The sequence below is a fragment of the Ochotona curzoniae genome, unplaced genomic scaffold (genome assembly GCF_017591425.1).
Source record: "Ochotona curzoniae isolate NIBS_2020 unplaced genomic scaffold, NIBS_Ocur_1.0 scaffold_4505, whole genome shotgun sequence".
Lineage (NCBI taxonomy): Eukaryota > Metazoa > Chordata > Mammalia > Lagomorpha > Ochotonidae > Ochotona > Ochotona curzoniae.
In genome coordinates this window covers 32,035,595-32,053,570 of record NW_024467118.1, presented here as the reverse complement: position 1 = coordinate 32,053,570, position 17,976 = coordinate 32,035,595, and the positions used below count along the sequence as shown (strand labels likewise).

General features: G+C 37.0%; 1 protein-coding gene across 5 annotated transcripts in view; it reads left to right on the top strand.

Annotated features, from left to right (window-relative positions):
* The window catches only part of HMBOX1 (homeobox containing 1), a 152,159-nt gene that overhangs the window by 71,895 nt on the left and 62,288 nt on the right, over positions 1-17,976 (top strand). For all 5 annotated transcript variants that reach the window (XM_040966016.1, XM_040966015.1, XM_040966014.1 and 2 more), the window contains exon 4: positions 7,116-7,201. In XM_040966016.1, the coding sequence (XP_040821950.1) occupies positions 7,116-7,201 (86 nt within the window). The remainder of the gene's footprint in view (positions 1-7,115; positions 7,202-17,976) is intronic.

Sequence of the window (17,976 nt, the reverse complement as noted above, 5' to 3'; positions counted from 1 at the left end):
AATGAACTTACTTTTAGGATAAAATTGCATGATATGGAAATTCTGCACTAAATGAATTGCAGTATAAAACCTGTGCTGGATATTTTCATATAACAGCCCAGATTGACTGTTTATAAACTTCTAAAACTTGAAAATGGAAATGGTCAATTTGAATTTATTTTCATTTGTTAAAGCAGATTCAAATGTTGCTTTTGAATGTTAAAGATCACTGTTAAAATTAAGAGGGAAAACCATTTGGCTAAATGAAAGTTAATTCACCTACAAAATCACAAGATTAGCCTTTAATTATTCTGAATATAGAGGATAACAATAAAAATGTATTTATTCTTACGTTAGCTTGTTTTGTTGATAACCAGTCTTGTTCACATTTTGACATAACAGTTCATTCTCAAATGTGTGTTAGACTATGAGGCATGGGAACACATCTTTATCACAAGGCTTCAGAAGACCAGGCTACCTAATAAGACTTCTAAAATGACTTTTGCCTTATAAGTTGCCATAAAGTTTTAACTATATTCTAAAAATAAACAGAAAATCTGTGTAGCAAGGCCAGCACTTTTAGTTAAGTCCTACAACTGCATATATTCCAGTTTCGGTGTTAGATATATGCTTACTTATATGTCATTACCAGTATTTTACATATTTGCGGTTGTTGCAAAACTAGATTGCTTTACCTTCTTTCCCTTGCTCTGCTCTTTCTCAGAACTGTTCCTTTGCTATGCTCTCTAAACCTTTAGTGATTTCCTTACATTTTTTGACACTTTGTGGATGGCTGTCATTTTGCTTTTACCCTCTCTTTTTTTCCCCAATGTTTTCTCCTTTTCTCAAGCTCGCAGATGATGCTAGCCCTTCTTAGGTCAGAGAGACAAGTTTATTGAATATCTGCTCCCACTTATGAAGTTATCAGAGAAACTAGGAGAAGTTAAATATTAGGAGGCAGAACCTTATTTTTTTGAGATAACTTTTTTATTTTTGATTTTTACATAGTTGATTAAGGTGCAAAGGGTCAAGGGCTACAAAGAAGGTGGGTGAGACCTTTATTTCCATTCTCTTTTTTTGCTTTCTGTATCTGGGGGAAGGGGAGAGATAAGGGAGAAGCCACACCCAGCCTTCCAACCACCTGTTACCTGAGATGGAGTACTGCCACCAGATGCCATCCCAGAGTGGATCATGCTCTCAGGGTCCTGCTCAAGAGATTTTGATAGTTTAGCAGTTCCAAGTTACTGGCAATCTCACCACTCCAAGCTCAATGAAATCTTTCCAGAATCTACTGGTTGACATAGTCCACATTAGAATTTCCATCAGCCCAGATGTTCACTATCAACACTTGACTGGGATAATTGATCAGTTTATTCTGTGGAGGCAGAACCTTATTACCACTTGTAATTGTTATCAGCTTATTGTAGTATTTGTTACCTCTGTGAATAAAATTTTCTTATCTGTAGATATTAGCAAGACTTGAAGAGAGGTGATTAGTATAACTTAAAGTGCAAATGATCTTAATGGACTTGTGTGCCCCTGGACCCCCAGGATACACACATGTTTGCTACTTAACATCAATCACTACTGACCAAATGAATTTATTTATTTGTTTATCTAATTTATTTTTATTGGAAAGTCAAATATACAGAGAGGACGAGAGACAGAGAGAAAGATCTTTGTCCGATGATTCACTCCCCAAGTGAGCTCAACGGCCGGTGTTATGCCAATCCAAAGCCAGGATCCAGGAACTTCTTCCAGGTCTCCTACATGGGTACAGGGTTCCAAGGCTTTGGGCCATCATCCACTGCTTCCTCAGGTCACAAGCGGGGAGCTGGATGGGAAGTGGAGCTGCCGGGATTAGAACTGACACCCATGTGGGATGCTGGCGTGTTTAAGACAAGGACTTTAGCTGCTAGGACACGCCGTCAGGCCTCCAAATGAATTTTTATTTAGTGTGATATTAGAGGAAATTTTTCAGCAGTGAACCTTTCTGAGTACTCTATTCTCACTTTTGGGTGTGTTTGTCTTCATATTCACTCAATGCAAAGGTGATACTGAAATGGATTGGGATTATTGATGTAAAAACAGAAACCTGAGTGACTTCCTGCCTCCTGACTCCTCCTTTTTCCTATATTGTCAACTTCTTGTCGCTCACATTCCCCAACCTCCAGGTTGTAAAACATTGCCTTTCAAATCTAATCATCCATTGACTCTATAAAACTAACTGCTGATAATTTCAAGGTACAAGTTTTGATTTATTTTTAAATCTTCAAGTTATAAATATACCAGTAACCTAATCAACTTTAAAAAGAGAAAGAAAATTAACTGCTACATTTTCCATTTATGAGTGAGGGTGAAAAATACGATGAAAACCAAACTGGCATCTGAACAATCAATAAATTGTTGACTGTGACTCTCTTTAAAGCAGAGGATGAGACCCAATTCATATTTCAATGCTTAAGTGTTTTGGAATTAGATCTATAATAAGTAATGAATAGATGTATGGATTTTTGTATATGTGTATGTACATCTAATATGTATCTGTTCTATATTATTAATTTAATGAGATTGGTAAAAATTAGCAGTGGTATACATTATAGGTTCTATTCCTAACAAGTTTATGAATATGTTAGTATTTTGTATAAAATTAAGATATTTTCTCTCAACTTGGTTATCCATAGTCATGGCAGTGGACTACAAGCTGAGCATCCTTGATGCAAATTCTCAAATTTAAAAATGTTTGAAAATCTGAAATTTTTTGATCATTGGTATAATACCACAATAATATTACATAGCATGAAAGCTTATTCCATCTACAAAATTATTTAAAATGTAGAAAATTAGGGACGCAGGGATATATACTGCCTATTAATATGCCTAGTTGCCTTTTTAGAGTGTCTGAGTATGATTCTCAGTTCCAGCTGCTGACACCAGCTTCTTACCAGTATAGCCCCTTGGAGGAAGCAGTAGTAGCTTATGCAGTTGAGTTCTTGCCAATCACTTGGGCACTCACACTCAGGCATGAGTAAAAAATATGAACTGGATTGAGTTTCTGTGTCCTAGTTCCATTCTTGACCCAGACCCAGGCTTGGTCACTATGCAGACAATTAGGGGAGTGAACCAGTGCTTGGAGTTCTCTTTCACTTTATTTCTGTCTTTAAAAAAATGAAAAATAATAAAAATGTAAAAGATTAAAAATATATTGCATACTTTTTTTTAGCTTTGTATGTGAGGTATATGTGGAACATATATGAATCGCATGTTTGGGCTTGTATCCTATTCCCAACATTACCCCATGTATATGCTAATATTAAAAAAATATCTGAAATCCCAAGCATTTCAGATGAGAGATACTCAACCTGTATTTAATGTGGTGGTAAAATATTTATGTTTTATAGATAGTAAGGTGAAAAGGCATGAAATTTAGTTGCCAAAGTTATTTATTCATAGAAAGTGCTTTTTCTTTTAGTGATCATGTTTTAAAAATCCCAAAGTGTGCTCTGTTTATCTCCGTGAGTCAAAATTAAAGGGGGTAGACTTTTATTTAAATATGAAAGGAATCTGATTATAGTTGCATTTTTAAAAATATTGTTTTAGTAGACATTACTTTGGCTCTGAAAGTCTTTGGTACAGATGATTGCTTTCAAGGAATCTGGTGTGGAAGATATTAAATCATATCATTTCACAATGTGGTTTTTGATATTTTTGTTTCTCCAAGATTAAGGTCATTTTTTTGAACCACTATAAGTAACTCTTTTTCATTCAAATTTGAGAATTTTAAATATAATTAATAATTTAGAGCTATATTAAGATTATTTAGATCAAGTTTTCCATTTTATAATCTTTCATGTTCAGTCGCACATTTCTTCATTCCTTTGAATAAAATTTTGTTCTATTATGTACAAACCCTGTGGTTAGTAAGACAGTCTTTGTGCTAAAGGGCTAACTAACAGGAGAGATAAAATTATGAACAAATTATAATATTAGAAGAACATGTGATATATTAGCATGTGAATAGTATAATTTAAATATTAGAATTTGGAGGAAGAGGTGCTTTTTAGTTGTGAAGATGCGGAACAATTTTGACTAGCTGGCAGTTAAATTGTATCTGTAAGAAAGGTAACTACATAAATATCATTAGTGTTGGATGCATCCAGATGTTAAGAAATGCTTGTTTCAATGGAAATCATGGAAAACTTCAGCAAGTTATAAAACTGATGACAGTGACAGTTGGTAGAGAATAATTTCATTCTATTGTGAAAGTCACCCAGATGAATGAATGCGGCATGTGACTTGAAATTAAGAAGCAAATTAAATGGACAAGTGGTTAGGTACAAAATCAAGGAGTATCTTATCTTGGAAGTAAGCTATGTAGTTAAAGATAAGATCATGTTACTTTTGACTTCAATTTGGTAACTATTATGGAGTAGAAATCTTAGCGATTATGAGGTAAAAGAAGGGAAGTGAAAGGAAATAATTCTTTTTAAGGAGTATGTCAGATTTTTTAGAGGAAGAATGGAAGAGGTAGAGAATTAGATTTGAAGTAAATAAAAGTTTCACACTAACTGGTGATTTGCAGGGTACAATAAAGAAAATAGGAGAGCCAAGAGGTTAAAGAAGGATGGATGGGAGAGATGAGAGTGTGTATGTGAAAGGTAAAGAACAAACCTAGCCCAATATGATCATACTCTGATATAGGTAAAAGAATTGGACACAAAGTTTAATACTAGCACTGTTTTGAAAGTACCTGTTAAGGCAAATTCAATAACAAATCACTGCTTATGTCCAAGGACTTTTCTAGAGCTCTTTACATTGTGCCTGAAGGATATGGTACAGGTGTTTATTTCAGTCTGAACATGGTTACAGTGATCTTTTGATTCTTCTCTGGGGATCTTTTCCGAGCTCTAATAAAATAATGTTTTTGCAGTGCTTTCATAGTTTCAAAATTTTTTTGCTAGAGAATCATGTGTATTACACATATGTATAAACATTTGATAGATTCAGTATTTAGCCTCAGTGATTGAAGAAAAATCTGAAAGCCTTTAAAGGGGGAAGTATTAATATTTTCATTTTCCAAGATGGTGAAACCACAGTCCAGCTTTTTATCTTGTTCATTCATATTCTTATAAGTTGTATGTGTTTCCTTCAAAAAAAGTGAAAAATCAGTAAAGGATTTTTTTATTTCTCAACTCATGTAATTAAAAACTTGTAAAATTCCTAAAAGTGTGGTATATGAGAAAGTATGTGTTTTACTTCTATGTTATAGATTTTAGGGTTCCTTGTGTCTTCCTTCAGTCCTTGATATAAAGCAAGGCTGTGAATAATTCACAAAGTGGATATTCCCTGTTGGAATAATTCAGTATTGTCTTGTCTGTATGATTTAGTGTCTACTCTAGGTGAATTTAATTAAAATGACATTAATCACTTTCCCCCACCGGAATACTTTTTAAATTTAGCCTGAATAAATATTCTTACATTCAGTTTTATTTGCCAGATAATTCTATACATTGAAATCGTATAGAATTATATTGTAATATTTCATTAAACATTTTTCAGTTCAGTTTTGTAGTTGCATCATAAATCAAATGATGATTTGGTTGTTGTCTCCAAGTTTTAGCAAGCCCATGGAATGCATGCTGCTGAGCTTGTCTTCTAATCGACTGATTATTAATGTATAGATAAGTGTTTTGGGAGAAACATAGCTAGTTTCTACAGCAGAATCTATATTAGGTAGAGAACTTTTAAACATTACAATAGGTGCTTCAATCCCTCTTTTCTTCCTTAAGAACTCTTTTTGATTGAGAGAGTTCTAGTTTTAGTCAGGAATATATCATAGAACTACAGATTGGAAACTGTCGCCCTCATCACCTCTCCCTCTTCTAGAATTTTCAAAAGGGAAAACAGAGTCCAATCAATAGCATGTAACTCCTCGTAAAGGGGCTAAATCTGTTCTAAGTCCTGAGCCTTTTGGACAGAATAATTTCTCTAAATAATCTAAAGAGACCTAAGCCCCTGTAGTGTTTGTATTTCAGTTAGAAAACATTTTGTAAATGTTTAGTGATCCCATTATCTCAGATCAGGGCTTTGTAAAAAAGCTATATAATATTTTAGAATATTTATATTTAGAATATTTTAGCAAAAAGACAAAATGAAGATACAGTATACATACTTATATGTAAGACAAGGACAAAAGACCAGAAATTGACAGAAGTCAATGCAGAAGAAAAATAATACAGTTTTAGAAGTATATGCCTATTAATAAGAATGGAAGAAATTGGGAGAGGGACAATATTTTGTTTAGTAAAATGTCCTCTTTGTTCTGGTGGAGAAACAGTCTTGATGTTCATTTTCATTTTTGTGAAAGTCTGGTTTTTAAGAATTTGCTGTCTCTAAAGAAGTAAAAATTTTTGACAGGCATATTAAGTGGAAGAAAATGAGATTTATGTGTAATACAGCAACACAGAATATATGTGGTTTTCTGTGTATTATAACCAATAAGGATGAGTAATTTTCTTTTTTAACAATGTAATTTTATACCCAGTCCAGCCTCCCTTTTTTTTTTTTTTTTTTTTTAGTTTATAGAAGAAAGGAAGGCAAGTCAAAGAACAAAGACAATCTGAAAATAATGCTTTTTCAATTGTGAGATGAAGATGAATTCCCTTATCCATTTTTAAGGTTTTAAAATTATTTCTTGCAGTTGTGTAGTTTTCAGATAAACCCATGGGATACTCAAAGCTGGTTTTTTTGTTGTTGCTTTTTATTTTTAGATTTTTGTTTTGGAAAGATATATTGATTTCTATAGTGAAATTTTGCATATACCAAATGACAGCTTTGTTCCTAATATGAATTATACACAGCATGCAATTAAATGTCCTCTGATATGAAACTTAACATCTCCTGTGGCATTCTCTAAAGTGTCTGTCTAATGGTGTGGTGTTTTAGGGCTGGAATATTTGATGTTTTTTGATTTGTTTTGATTTCATATTTTCATGCAAGTTTGGTGTGTTTGCTTTTTATTTTCGTATGCTTTCCTTCTGTCTTCTCCCCACCTCTCTGCTTCACCTTTCTTTTAGCAAAGATGAGGATTTCTACCTTCAACATACATTGTTGGTCTTGTCTTCTGTTTTTGTTAGGAGGGACAGCAGTGTGATAAAAGAGGAAATCAAAGCCTTTCTTGCCAATCGGAGGATTTCCCAAGCAGTTGTTGCACAGGTAACAGGTAAGAGCCGAAGAGCCCTTTATTCTGGAATTGTGTCTGATCTGTGCCTTCTGGTGCAGATACTGAATATTGCTTGCCTATCTGCATTGCAGTACAGATCTGTCAGCTTAGGCATAAAAGTGTGTGCCTGTGATTTAAAACCCATTGTCTCCAATATCATGGAACTTCTCCAGTGATTTTTTTTAACCTATGATAGTTTTATGGCATTTGTTTTATGAACAAAAGTCGCAATTTTTATGCCTGAAACAGAATCTACTTCCCTTTTAATTGCAATGGAGTTTGTGACACAAGCACATCTAACTGCTGTCTGCCTTTCATATTTTCAAAAGCTTTGCAAATCCTTTAAGCCAGACCCCAGTTTTTTCACTTAATAAATTACTGAGGGTGAAAAAGACTGTGTTTTTAAACTGTGTTTCTCTATGTGGAAGCTTTTCCTAGCCCGTTAATGAGAAAAGAGCAGATACCATTGTCTTCTGTTTGTTCTTCATATCCCATCCCATTAACCATCTCCCAAGCTCATCCCTACCTAGCATGTGGTATTTCTGTGTTATTCTCTATTTAGATTGCATTTTATGAGGTTGTTAAGTTTGGGGATAACCTTTTTTTTTTCATTGTTGGTGTGCAGTCTCTCCAATGATTATTAATACCCTAAAAATTCTCAGTACTTTAGTCATTAGAGGAATCACAAACTCTTAATTATGTTATGTATTTACTGTATACATTGCTAGATATAAAATTAATTTGTCCCCTTTTTTGTGATGCTACTAGTAAGCTATATGAATTTGGGCATTTCAGCCTGTATACTTTAGGTTTTTTTGCTGTTATAAGGAAACACTTGGATTTGGAACCAACACTGTAGGGCCAGATAAGCTGCTACTTATAATCCAGTACTTCTACTTCTTATCCAGCTTCCTACTAAGTTGCTTGCAAAAGTAACAGATAATGGACCAAGTACTTGGGCCCTACCACTGAGGGTTAAAGGATGGCTCCTGGCTTTGGTGTGGCTCAGCTCAGTCTTTTATAGCCCTTTAGGGATCTGATCTCCAATAGTGCCTTCCTATCTTAATGTATTTCTGTTCTCCAGACATTGAGATATATAGAAGCTTAATGGTACTTCTATTTGTAACTTGATGAAAAAGAAAATTTCAGATTTGGCAGATTCCAATTTTCATCCCAAATATCTTAAGATTTAGCCATTCTCTTATAATACATGTTTATCATATATTGTACAAGTAATTTTTTAAATAAATAATTTTTCTGTTCATGGCAAAAGACTTCAATTAAAGAAATTCTCTTCCATATGAAATTTTAAACTATAGAAAGGCATATGCATTTTTGGAAGATTTATTTGTTTATTTCAAAGGCAAACTGGCAGAGAGAGAGTTTAATCCATTTATCTTCGATCTGCTGATTCAGTCCACACATGGCCAAGCAGCTGGGGCTGGGCCACGCTGAAACCAGGAGCCAGGAACTCCATCCAGGGCTCCATGTGGGTGGCAGAAACAAAAGTACTTGAGTCATCATCCTCTGCTTCCCTAGTGAATTAACAAGGAGCTGGATGGGAAGTAGAGTAGCTGGGACTTCACCTGGCCCTACAGTGGTGGGATGTGGGCATCCCAAATGAGGTCTCAATCAGCTGCATTGCTGTGCCTTCCCTAATCCTAATTGTTGGTCATCAGGTGTTTGTCAGTACAATATTTAAAATAAATTCTTTGCCTTTGTCTTCAAGGAGTTAGTACTGAAGGAGATGTGCAGACTTGTTAAACAGCCTTTAATGAAATGTACTGGTGTGACTTATGATAGGATGAAGACTCAGCTTTACTCTCTTAATTTAGTTCCCATTATTTTTTTTTTAAAGATTTGTTTTTTATTATTTTTTCATTGGAAAGGCGGATATACAGAGAGGAGAGACAGAGAGGAAGATCTTCCATCCGATGATTCACTCCCCAAGTGAGCGCAACGGTCAATACTATGCCAATCCGAAGCCAGGAGCCTCTTCCAGGTCTCCCATGCAGGTGCAGGGTCCCAAAGCTTTGGGTCGTCCTCGACTGCTTTCCCGGGCCACAGGCAGGGAGCTGGAAGGGAAGCGGGGCTGCTGGGATTAGAACCGGCGCCCATATGGGATCCCGGGCGTGCAAGGCGAGGACCTTAACCACTTGTGCCACCACGCTGGGCCCAATTTAGTTCCCATTGTTAGAAGCAGTAGGATCTTCTAGTTTGCCAGAGTACCGTCCTTAACCTGGGAAATGGGTCCTCAGTTAATTTAATATTGAAAATGATTCTGAGAGACTGGTCAACTGTCATGACCTTGACTTGAGCAAAGCAGCGTTGTTTGACATTGCCCTACTTAGTCAAATGCCATTTCTTGGTTTTGGAAATAAGACTTGAAAATGAATTTACACATTTTTATCTGTTTTATCACAGAGACTTTCCTTTGGTACCATATAATTAGGGGATTTTTTTTAAAGATTTATTTTTATTATTATTTTTGTTTTTGTTGGAAAGGCGGATATACAGAGAGGAGAGACAGAGAGGAAGATCTTCCGTCCAATGATTCACTCCCCAAGTGAGCGCAACGGCCGATACTATGCCGATCCAGAGCTAGGAGCCTCCCCCGGGTCTCCCACACGGGTGCAGGGTCCCAAAGTTTTGGGCCGTCCTCAACTGCTTTCCTGGGTCACAGGCAGGGAGCTGGAAGGGAAGTGGGGCCGCCGGGATAGAACCAGCGCCCACATGGGATCCCGGGCGTGCAAGGCGAGGACCTTAACCACTTGCGCCACCGCGCCAGGCCCTAATTATGGGATTTTGATAGAACTAAAAGTTTTTATCCCCCATTTCAACTTTACCCAAACTTGTTCTTTCTCTTCTTTATTTCTTCTCTGAAGTCTTAGATTTATTGCCCAGGATCAGATTTCTTTGATGGTTCTTCATTATGTAAAAAGACGGAAGTCCTTACAATGTGGTTCCAATCTGTATTTTCATTGCTATCTTCTTTTCTTTTCGGTATAATCCGAAGCGAATTCAAGTACTTTACATTTCTACCTGGAGCTCATTCAGATGCTTTTTGATCAAGTCTAGGATGCCTTTGTACCTCCCCATCTCAGTCTTATTCGTTTCTATTTACCAAGATTATCTTGGAGCTGACCCCAAAGGCTAGACTTCTGTGTGTGGTGCCAGTTTCCCATATGGGCTTTGAATCTAGTAACTGCTGCTCCATTTTTCATCTCACACCCTACTTGTGGTCTGGGAGGGTCGCGAAGGATGACCCAGGTTGTTGAACGCATGTGCCCATGGAGAAATTCCAAAGGAACTTTGGGTTAGCTAAGTTCTGGTGGTTGTGATCATCTGGGTAGTGAACTAGCATGTGGAAGATTTTTTTCTCTGTAACTCTGTAACTTTCATTAAAAAAAAAAAAAAGATTGCCCTGTTACTCTCTCTCCAGCTACTTTCACTCTTCTAGCCCAAGGAGGTATTTTCTTTTTTCTCCTAAAATTGATTGCACTTAGTTCACTGCCTTGCAGTTTAATGCTCCAGCATTGTAGATAAACTGTGATCATAGCTCTCTTGTATAGAGTATTGCTGCTGCAAGTACAGGTTGTAGCTGTGAAAAGTTGTGTACTGTGACTTCTCCAGAAACACTAATTTCCTCCACATATACTGCATAAATACCTGCCATTTAGGAACTGGCTTTGGGTGCAACAAGTAATGCTGCTACTTGCAGTACCAGATGCCATGACAGAGCACTGGTTTGAGCCCCAGTTGTTCCACTTCCTATGCATCTCCCTGCTCATGTACCCAGCTAGGCAGCAAGAAGTGGCCCAATTACTTGGACCCTTCCACCCATTTGGAACACCTGGAATATTCCACGGCAGCCATTTGGGGAATAAACCAACAGACTGAAGAACTTTTGCTGTCCCCCTCTGTCTTTCACTCTGTTTTAAAATAAATACATTTTTTTTAAATATGAAAAGAGAGACCAGCATTGTGGCTGCTACCTGTGACACCTGCAGCCAATATGAGTGCTGGTTTGAATTCCAGCTATTCTATTTTCAATCTATCTCCCTGCCAATGCTCCTGGGAAAGATGGCCCTGGAAGATGCTCCAAGTTTTTTTGGCTACTATACCATTGTGGGAAACCAAAAAAAAAAAAAAAAAAAAAACAGCCTCCAGGCTTTGGCCTAACCTGGCCCTGGCCATTGTGGCTATTTGGTGAATGAACCCGTGGATCACAGCTCTCTTGCTTTCTGTTTCTCCTTTCTCTATAACCTTGACTTTCAAAAGAATAAATATTTACATTTTTAAAAGCATAAAAAGAAACTTACATTTTTATTTAATTCATTTATTTGTGAAGGCAGGAAATGAGGTTGATTGATAACCACATTTATTCATTGTCCTGTTGGTCAGTTTACTAAATTCTTGTGTTTCTTGTGCTTTAGCCTGTCAAATTGCAGGGTAAACTTCTGGCAGAGAGCAGAGATCTTACTAGGAAATAGTAAGAGTCTAAGTAAAACTGGCTCTCATTATTGGTCTACCTAGGATAGAGTGGACATGGAAGGAGATTACAGTTCTGGTCACCCAGAGCTTACTCTTAGGGCACCTAGTCAGTTACAGGTATATTTTTGTATCTTTAGACAAGTTAGTCCAGTATATTTTAGAAAATACATCTACTTGTTGTAATCTACCCCAAAATATAGTTTAGGGTGTGCTGTTGCAGAATCTTGTTCTGTGACAGATGCTGCTAAAGTCAGTTAGGTTCAGCTCTAATATGCGAAATAAATCAACCTTGAACTAAAAATGAGTACAAGTGATGCAGAACAAAAGCAAATGCTAAATTAAAAAATGTAGTGAGGTGCACAATTATAAAACATGTGCTTGTTCCACAAACAAATACAGAGGTTTCTTTTTATAGATTTGGAGGATTTCTATAATAAGATAAACAAGAAGTCCATGGGTGGGGTCTGTATAAATAATATCCTACTGATAGGAAAAATGACAGTATAAACAGGATATAATAACAGTGCCTGCTGAATTCCCAGCATGTTATTTGTAGCGTCTTTCACAGCCACAGCTGCTTCCAGCAAGGGTGGATTTTTACCTCTGTAAGAGGTCGGCCAAGATTCTAAATTCTAACAATGGCAGAGTATTAAGCAGAGCCTTTGCTTTAGTAATAAACACATGTATTCTGTATGTGCTTTCAGAGTAAAATATTCTCTTAGGCTGTGTAAGAATTCTTAAAATTTTAAGTAACCTCTGGGAAAAATCACCATGGGCAGTTTGATGAGTGCTTATCAGCCAAAGAAGCATACTAATTAAATTCATGTCATCTGAAAAAAAAATAAGTACATGAAATAAGGGGAAACATTTAGATAAAAGGATGGGAAACCTTTTTCTGCCAAGGGACATTTAGCTATTTATATCATCATTTGCAGACTGTGCATAATTATCAACTAAGAATTAGCCTGCTATATAGATTTATTTAATTTTAATTCCTGCCTGTAGTTGCCTCGGCTGGATCAAACCAGTGACTTCATGGGGGTTTACCTTGCCCAAGGGGTGAATGTTCCCAACTCTTGTGTGAACTTAAAAGAGCTGTATCACAAATTTGTTTTCTTAAAGATTTATTTTTATTATTTCTTATTGGAAAGGCAGATATACAGAGAGAGGAGAGACAGAGAGGAAGATCTTCCATCCGATGATTCACTCCGCAAGTGAGCGCAACTGCCGATACTATGCCAATCCGAAGCCAGGAGCCTCTTCCGGGTCTCCCACGCGGGTGCAGGGTCCCAAAGCCTTGGGCCGTCCTCCACTGCTTTCCCAGGTCACAGGCGGGGAGCTGGAAGGGAAGCGGGGCTGCTGGGATAGAACCAGCGCCCACATGGGATCCTGGGCATGCAAGGTGAGGACCCCAACCACTGTGCCACCGCGCCGGGCCCATAAATTTGTTTTCTTGAATTGCAATAATACAGCAGGTAAAACAAAGCAGAAAACCAGAGTTTTAGTCTTTCAGCTGTAAGTTGCCTCATGACCTAGAAATTCATGTTCCTTGTTTTTGAGATAATGTGTTCCCAATAGTTTCTGTGCCAGTCTGTTCAGGCCATCTATTAACACAATACTAAAAGCTGGGTAGCTTATAAACCAAAATGAAAGTTGATTCAGTATCTAGTGAAAAGCCTCTTTCCTGACTGATAGATGTGAAGGCCTTTCTGTGTCTTCACAAGGTGGAAGAAATGCAGGCTCTCTCTTTAACATCTTTTAATAGGGCCCTAGTTCTACACATGGAAGTTCTGTGTACATGACTGTATCACTGCCGGATGCCCTGCCCCTATACATGTCATCACTGTGGGAGTGGGGGCTACAACATAGGTATTGAAAGGTAGTGGTAAACAAACATTTAGGTTATAGCAGCTTCTAACTTGTTTTTCGCTAGTGATCAGTTCTGTTTTAAAACTGTGACTGCATTTAATGGGTATATATCTTACCTGTATTCGATAATTCTCAATCCTAAAAGGTAAGACTTGTGAAAATAGAGTTTCTCAATAGAGTTTAGTAGAAATACTCTCAACTGGGCTGGTACTATGGTGCTGCCATTTAAGCTGCCTATGCCACACTGCTACCAGTTCAGATCCCAACTGCTCTGCTCCCATTTCAGTCCCCTGCTATTTATCCCAGGAAAGCAGTGCAAGATGATTCAGTTACTTGGCTCCCTGCCACCCATTGTGGGAGACCATGGTGGAGGTCTGACTCCTGGCTCAGACCCAACTACTGAGGCCACTTTGAGAGTGAACCTTTCAAATAAACAAACAAATATTTATAAGAACAAGCAAACAAGTTTGCAAACAACAAGTAAATATTTGTAAAAACAAACAAGTAAGAAGGATCTTACAAGTTCTCTTTCTATGACATTGTTTGTGACTTTCCCAGTCTGAGTTCCAGCAGTCACGTAGTAGAGTTTTTGGTCCCCCTATGTATAGAATTATGTCATCTGCAGATAGAGGTAACTTCCTTCTTTCCAGTTTGTATCCCTTTGAATTCTTTATCTTGCCTAATGTCTCAGTGTGTAAATTTTATTTTTCAAAAAGTAGCTCTTCGTTTCACTTATATTTTATATCAGTTATCTCATTTCAACTTTGTTCTCTGATTATTTTTTTAAGATTGATTTTCTTATTGGAAAGGCAGATATACAGAGAACAGGAGACAGAGAGGAAGATAATCCATCCACTTCTTTACTACCCAGGTGGCTGCAATGGCTGGAACTGAGCTGATCCAAAACCGGGAACTAGAAGCTTTTTCTGGGTCTCCCACATAGAGGGTCCTAAGGCTTTGGGCCGTCTTCTGCTACCATCCCAGGCCATGAGCAGAGAGCTGAGTGGGAAGTGGGGCCACCAGGATGTGAACCATTGTCCATATGGGATCTCTGTATATCCCGGGCGAGGACTTCAGCAACTAGGCTATTGCACTGGGCCCTATTTTCTAATTTATTTTCTCGTGGTAACTTTGGGTTTGAGGTTTGATTTGTTTTTCTGGTTCTGTAGGTATTTATTTGATGCCTTCCCAATTTTTGGTGTGTAGGCAAACTTTGCTGTTAATAATAATTTTGCTATATCCTGCGTGGTTTGCTATTTTATTTTCATAAATTTTCTTCATGACCTGTTCACTCAGGGACATGTTCACATTCCATTTGTTTATCTATTTTCTGGAGCTTATTTTGTTGTTGTTAGTTTCTACTTTCATTTCATTGTGGTCAGAAAAGTTAGATGGTATGAGTTCAGTTTCTTAAAATTTTCTGAAACTTTCTTTATGGTCTAGCATAAGGTTTGTTGTAGAAACAGTTTAATGTATTGATGAAAAGATTTTGCAGCTGTGAGATGAAATGCTTTCTAGCTTTCAGTTAGATCCCATTTGGTTCATAGTACAGACCAGTTCTACTAGTTCTGCTGTTTCTTTGTTGATTTTTTTCGTTTAGTTGATCTGTCCCTTGATAAAAGTGGTGTGTTGAAGGTCCCCATTATTATCATACTGAAGGCTGTGTCCTTTTAGGTGAATTAATGCTGGTTTTCAATAACTGTGTGCTCTAGCACTGGGTGCGTTTACACTTACTACAATCACATCTTAGCTGTTGATTGATCCCTTCATAATTACATAAAGACCTTCTTTGTTTCTTTGGGCAGTTTCATCTTAAAGTCAACTTTGATTTCCTTTTGTATGCCGTGTTTTTTTTTCATCCTTTCACTTTTAGTGTGTCTCTGTTGGTGCAATATCTAGGCAGCATGTGGATGGCTTTTGTTTTTAAATCCATTCAGCCAATCTGTGTTCTTTAATTGGAGAGTTTAGTCCACTTACATTCAAGATAATTAATCATAAGTGATTGCTTGGTCTTGCCGTTTATCTGTAAATTATTCCTATAGTTTGTTTGGATCTCCTTTACACTTATACTATTATTATAGTTTTCCTAACTTGATATTCTTTCATGATGCTGATTATCTTTTGCTGTTTCTGAGTGTAGTTCTTCCTTAAGTGTCATTTGTAAGGCTGGCTGGGTGGTGACAAATTCTTTCAATTTTTGGTTGTTTTGGATGGTCTTTCTTTCACCTTCATTTCTAAATGGGAGGTTGCTGGGTGTAGTATTCTGGGATGACAGTCTTTCCTTTAAGGACTTTGTTTCTCCTTCTGCTCCTCGCATGTGGGGTTTCTGATGAGAAACCTGCTGTCCATCTGATTACAGATCCTTTAAAGGTAATCTGGCATGATTCTCATTCACATTGTAGGATGTACCGTTTTACTTTTGAAAGCAGAATATTACGCATTATGGTCGAGATGTCCCTCTCCCTCCCTCTTTCCCTTCCTCCCTCTCTCTCTGTAGCTATGATTTTCAAATAAATAAATCATATAAAGAAAAAAAATATTTTCTTATGTTTTCTCCTAGAAATTGTATAAGATTTCAGGCATGCTTTATTTTTTGCCCATATGGAAATTCAACTGTTGGAGCACCGTATGTTGGAAAGTCTTGTCTTTGTCTTTGCATTTGCATTCACAACTTCTTGACAGATTCGTTGCACAAAGATAATGTGGTCTGTTTCTGGGCAGTATATTCTGCTCCATTGTTCTTTATGTCTATCTTTCCACCAATACAAAATTATAGATGATTATAGATCTGTTTTAGTTTTAAAATCATAAAGTTTAACATCTCCCAACTTTAAGTTTTCAAGATTATTGTTGACACTGTAGATCTTCTGTAAAATTCTATGTACATTTTAGAATGAACTTTTCAATTTCTACAAAAAGCACATTTGTATTAAGGTTGGAATTGGGTTTGGGTTTATTCTGAGTTGTAGATCGACCTGATATTAGAAATTTTCATCTTACTCATATTTATTTTTGTATCTCTATCCATGTACTGGGCCTTTGTCTCCATTTGTTTAGGTCATCCTTATTTTCTCTCAGTTGTACAAGTCTTGTCCATATTTTCTCTCTAAATATTTTGTGTTTTTGTTGCTATAATGTAGGTTCAATTTTTAGTTTCATTGTCCAGTTTTTTCGTAACCCTTAGAACAAATCGTTTGAGTATGTTGACCTTCTGTACTCAGGAATTTCTACAGGCATTCATGTATATGTGACTGTAGGGTTGTACCCAAGTCAAGGAAATAAAATATGGAACAGTAGAAATTATTGGGTCCTTGGTGCCTGAAAAATTGCCAGCATGACTTTATTCTCAGCAGGAATAATTTTTTGAGTTGCCAAAATAACAGAGTTACAACCCACAACCCAAAGTTAATTGCTTTCAAATCACCTATGGCTTTTCCCTGTGCCCATGGTGATTACTGGTTAGGAACATAGATTTTGATTTCTAACCTATGAGATTTTTGCCTCCTATAATGGATGATCTGTCTTTAAATGTCACAAACGAACCTGTAGATAGCACCTTGCCTTTGAACACTCTGGTTGTAAAGTACATCTCTAATACAATATTTTTCCCAGGCTTGTTGTCATTGTTCTTATTGAAAACATAGGAAAGAGTTCCTGGAAAAATTCTTGTGGTGAGCTTGTACTCAATGTTTTGGGCCTGTTTAAGTAGCATAGTGGCTAAAGTCCTCACCTATACTTGCATGAATCCCATATAGGGGCCAATTCATGTTCCAGAGGCCCTGGTCCCACTTCCCATCTAGCTCCCTGCTTGAGGCCTGGGAAAGCAGTAGAGCATGGCCCCAAGCATTGGGACCCTGCACCCATGTGGGAGACCTGGAAGAAGCTCCTGGCTGCTAGCTCTGGATTGGCTCAGCTCCAGCTGTTGTGACCACTTCGGGAGTGAATCAATGCACAGAACATCTTTCTTTCAATCTCAATTCTTCTCTCACTTTCTAGTAAAAATAAGTCAGTCTTTAAAAAGAAAAGAAAAAAAGAACTGAAATACATAAATTTCTCAAAGTTGGCAGTTTCAATTTTTTCTCATAGAAAGTCTTTGACATAAATATTGTCATTTCTAAACCTTCCATTACTGAAGAGTTTTTCCCAAGGATATGTATTACTAATTTGTGTTGATTTTTCTAGGAAATACTATTGTGAAGTGTTTGAGAACTATTATTTTCATACAGGATAACATATTACCATCTAAGTGAGTTACTGTCAGCCAGTGGCTCTATTTTCACTAGCCAAACTTTTTTTTTTTTTGAGAAATAGTTTTCATGTACTGGTTTATTGCCCAGATGTTTACAGTACCCTGAATCTTGGCCTTGACCCAGCAATGCAGCCCAGGCTTCTCTCACATGAGGGATAGGAAC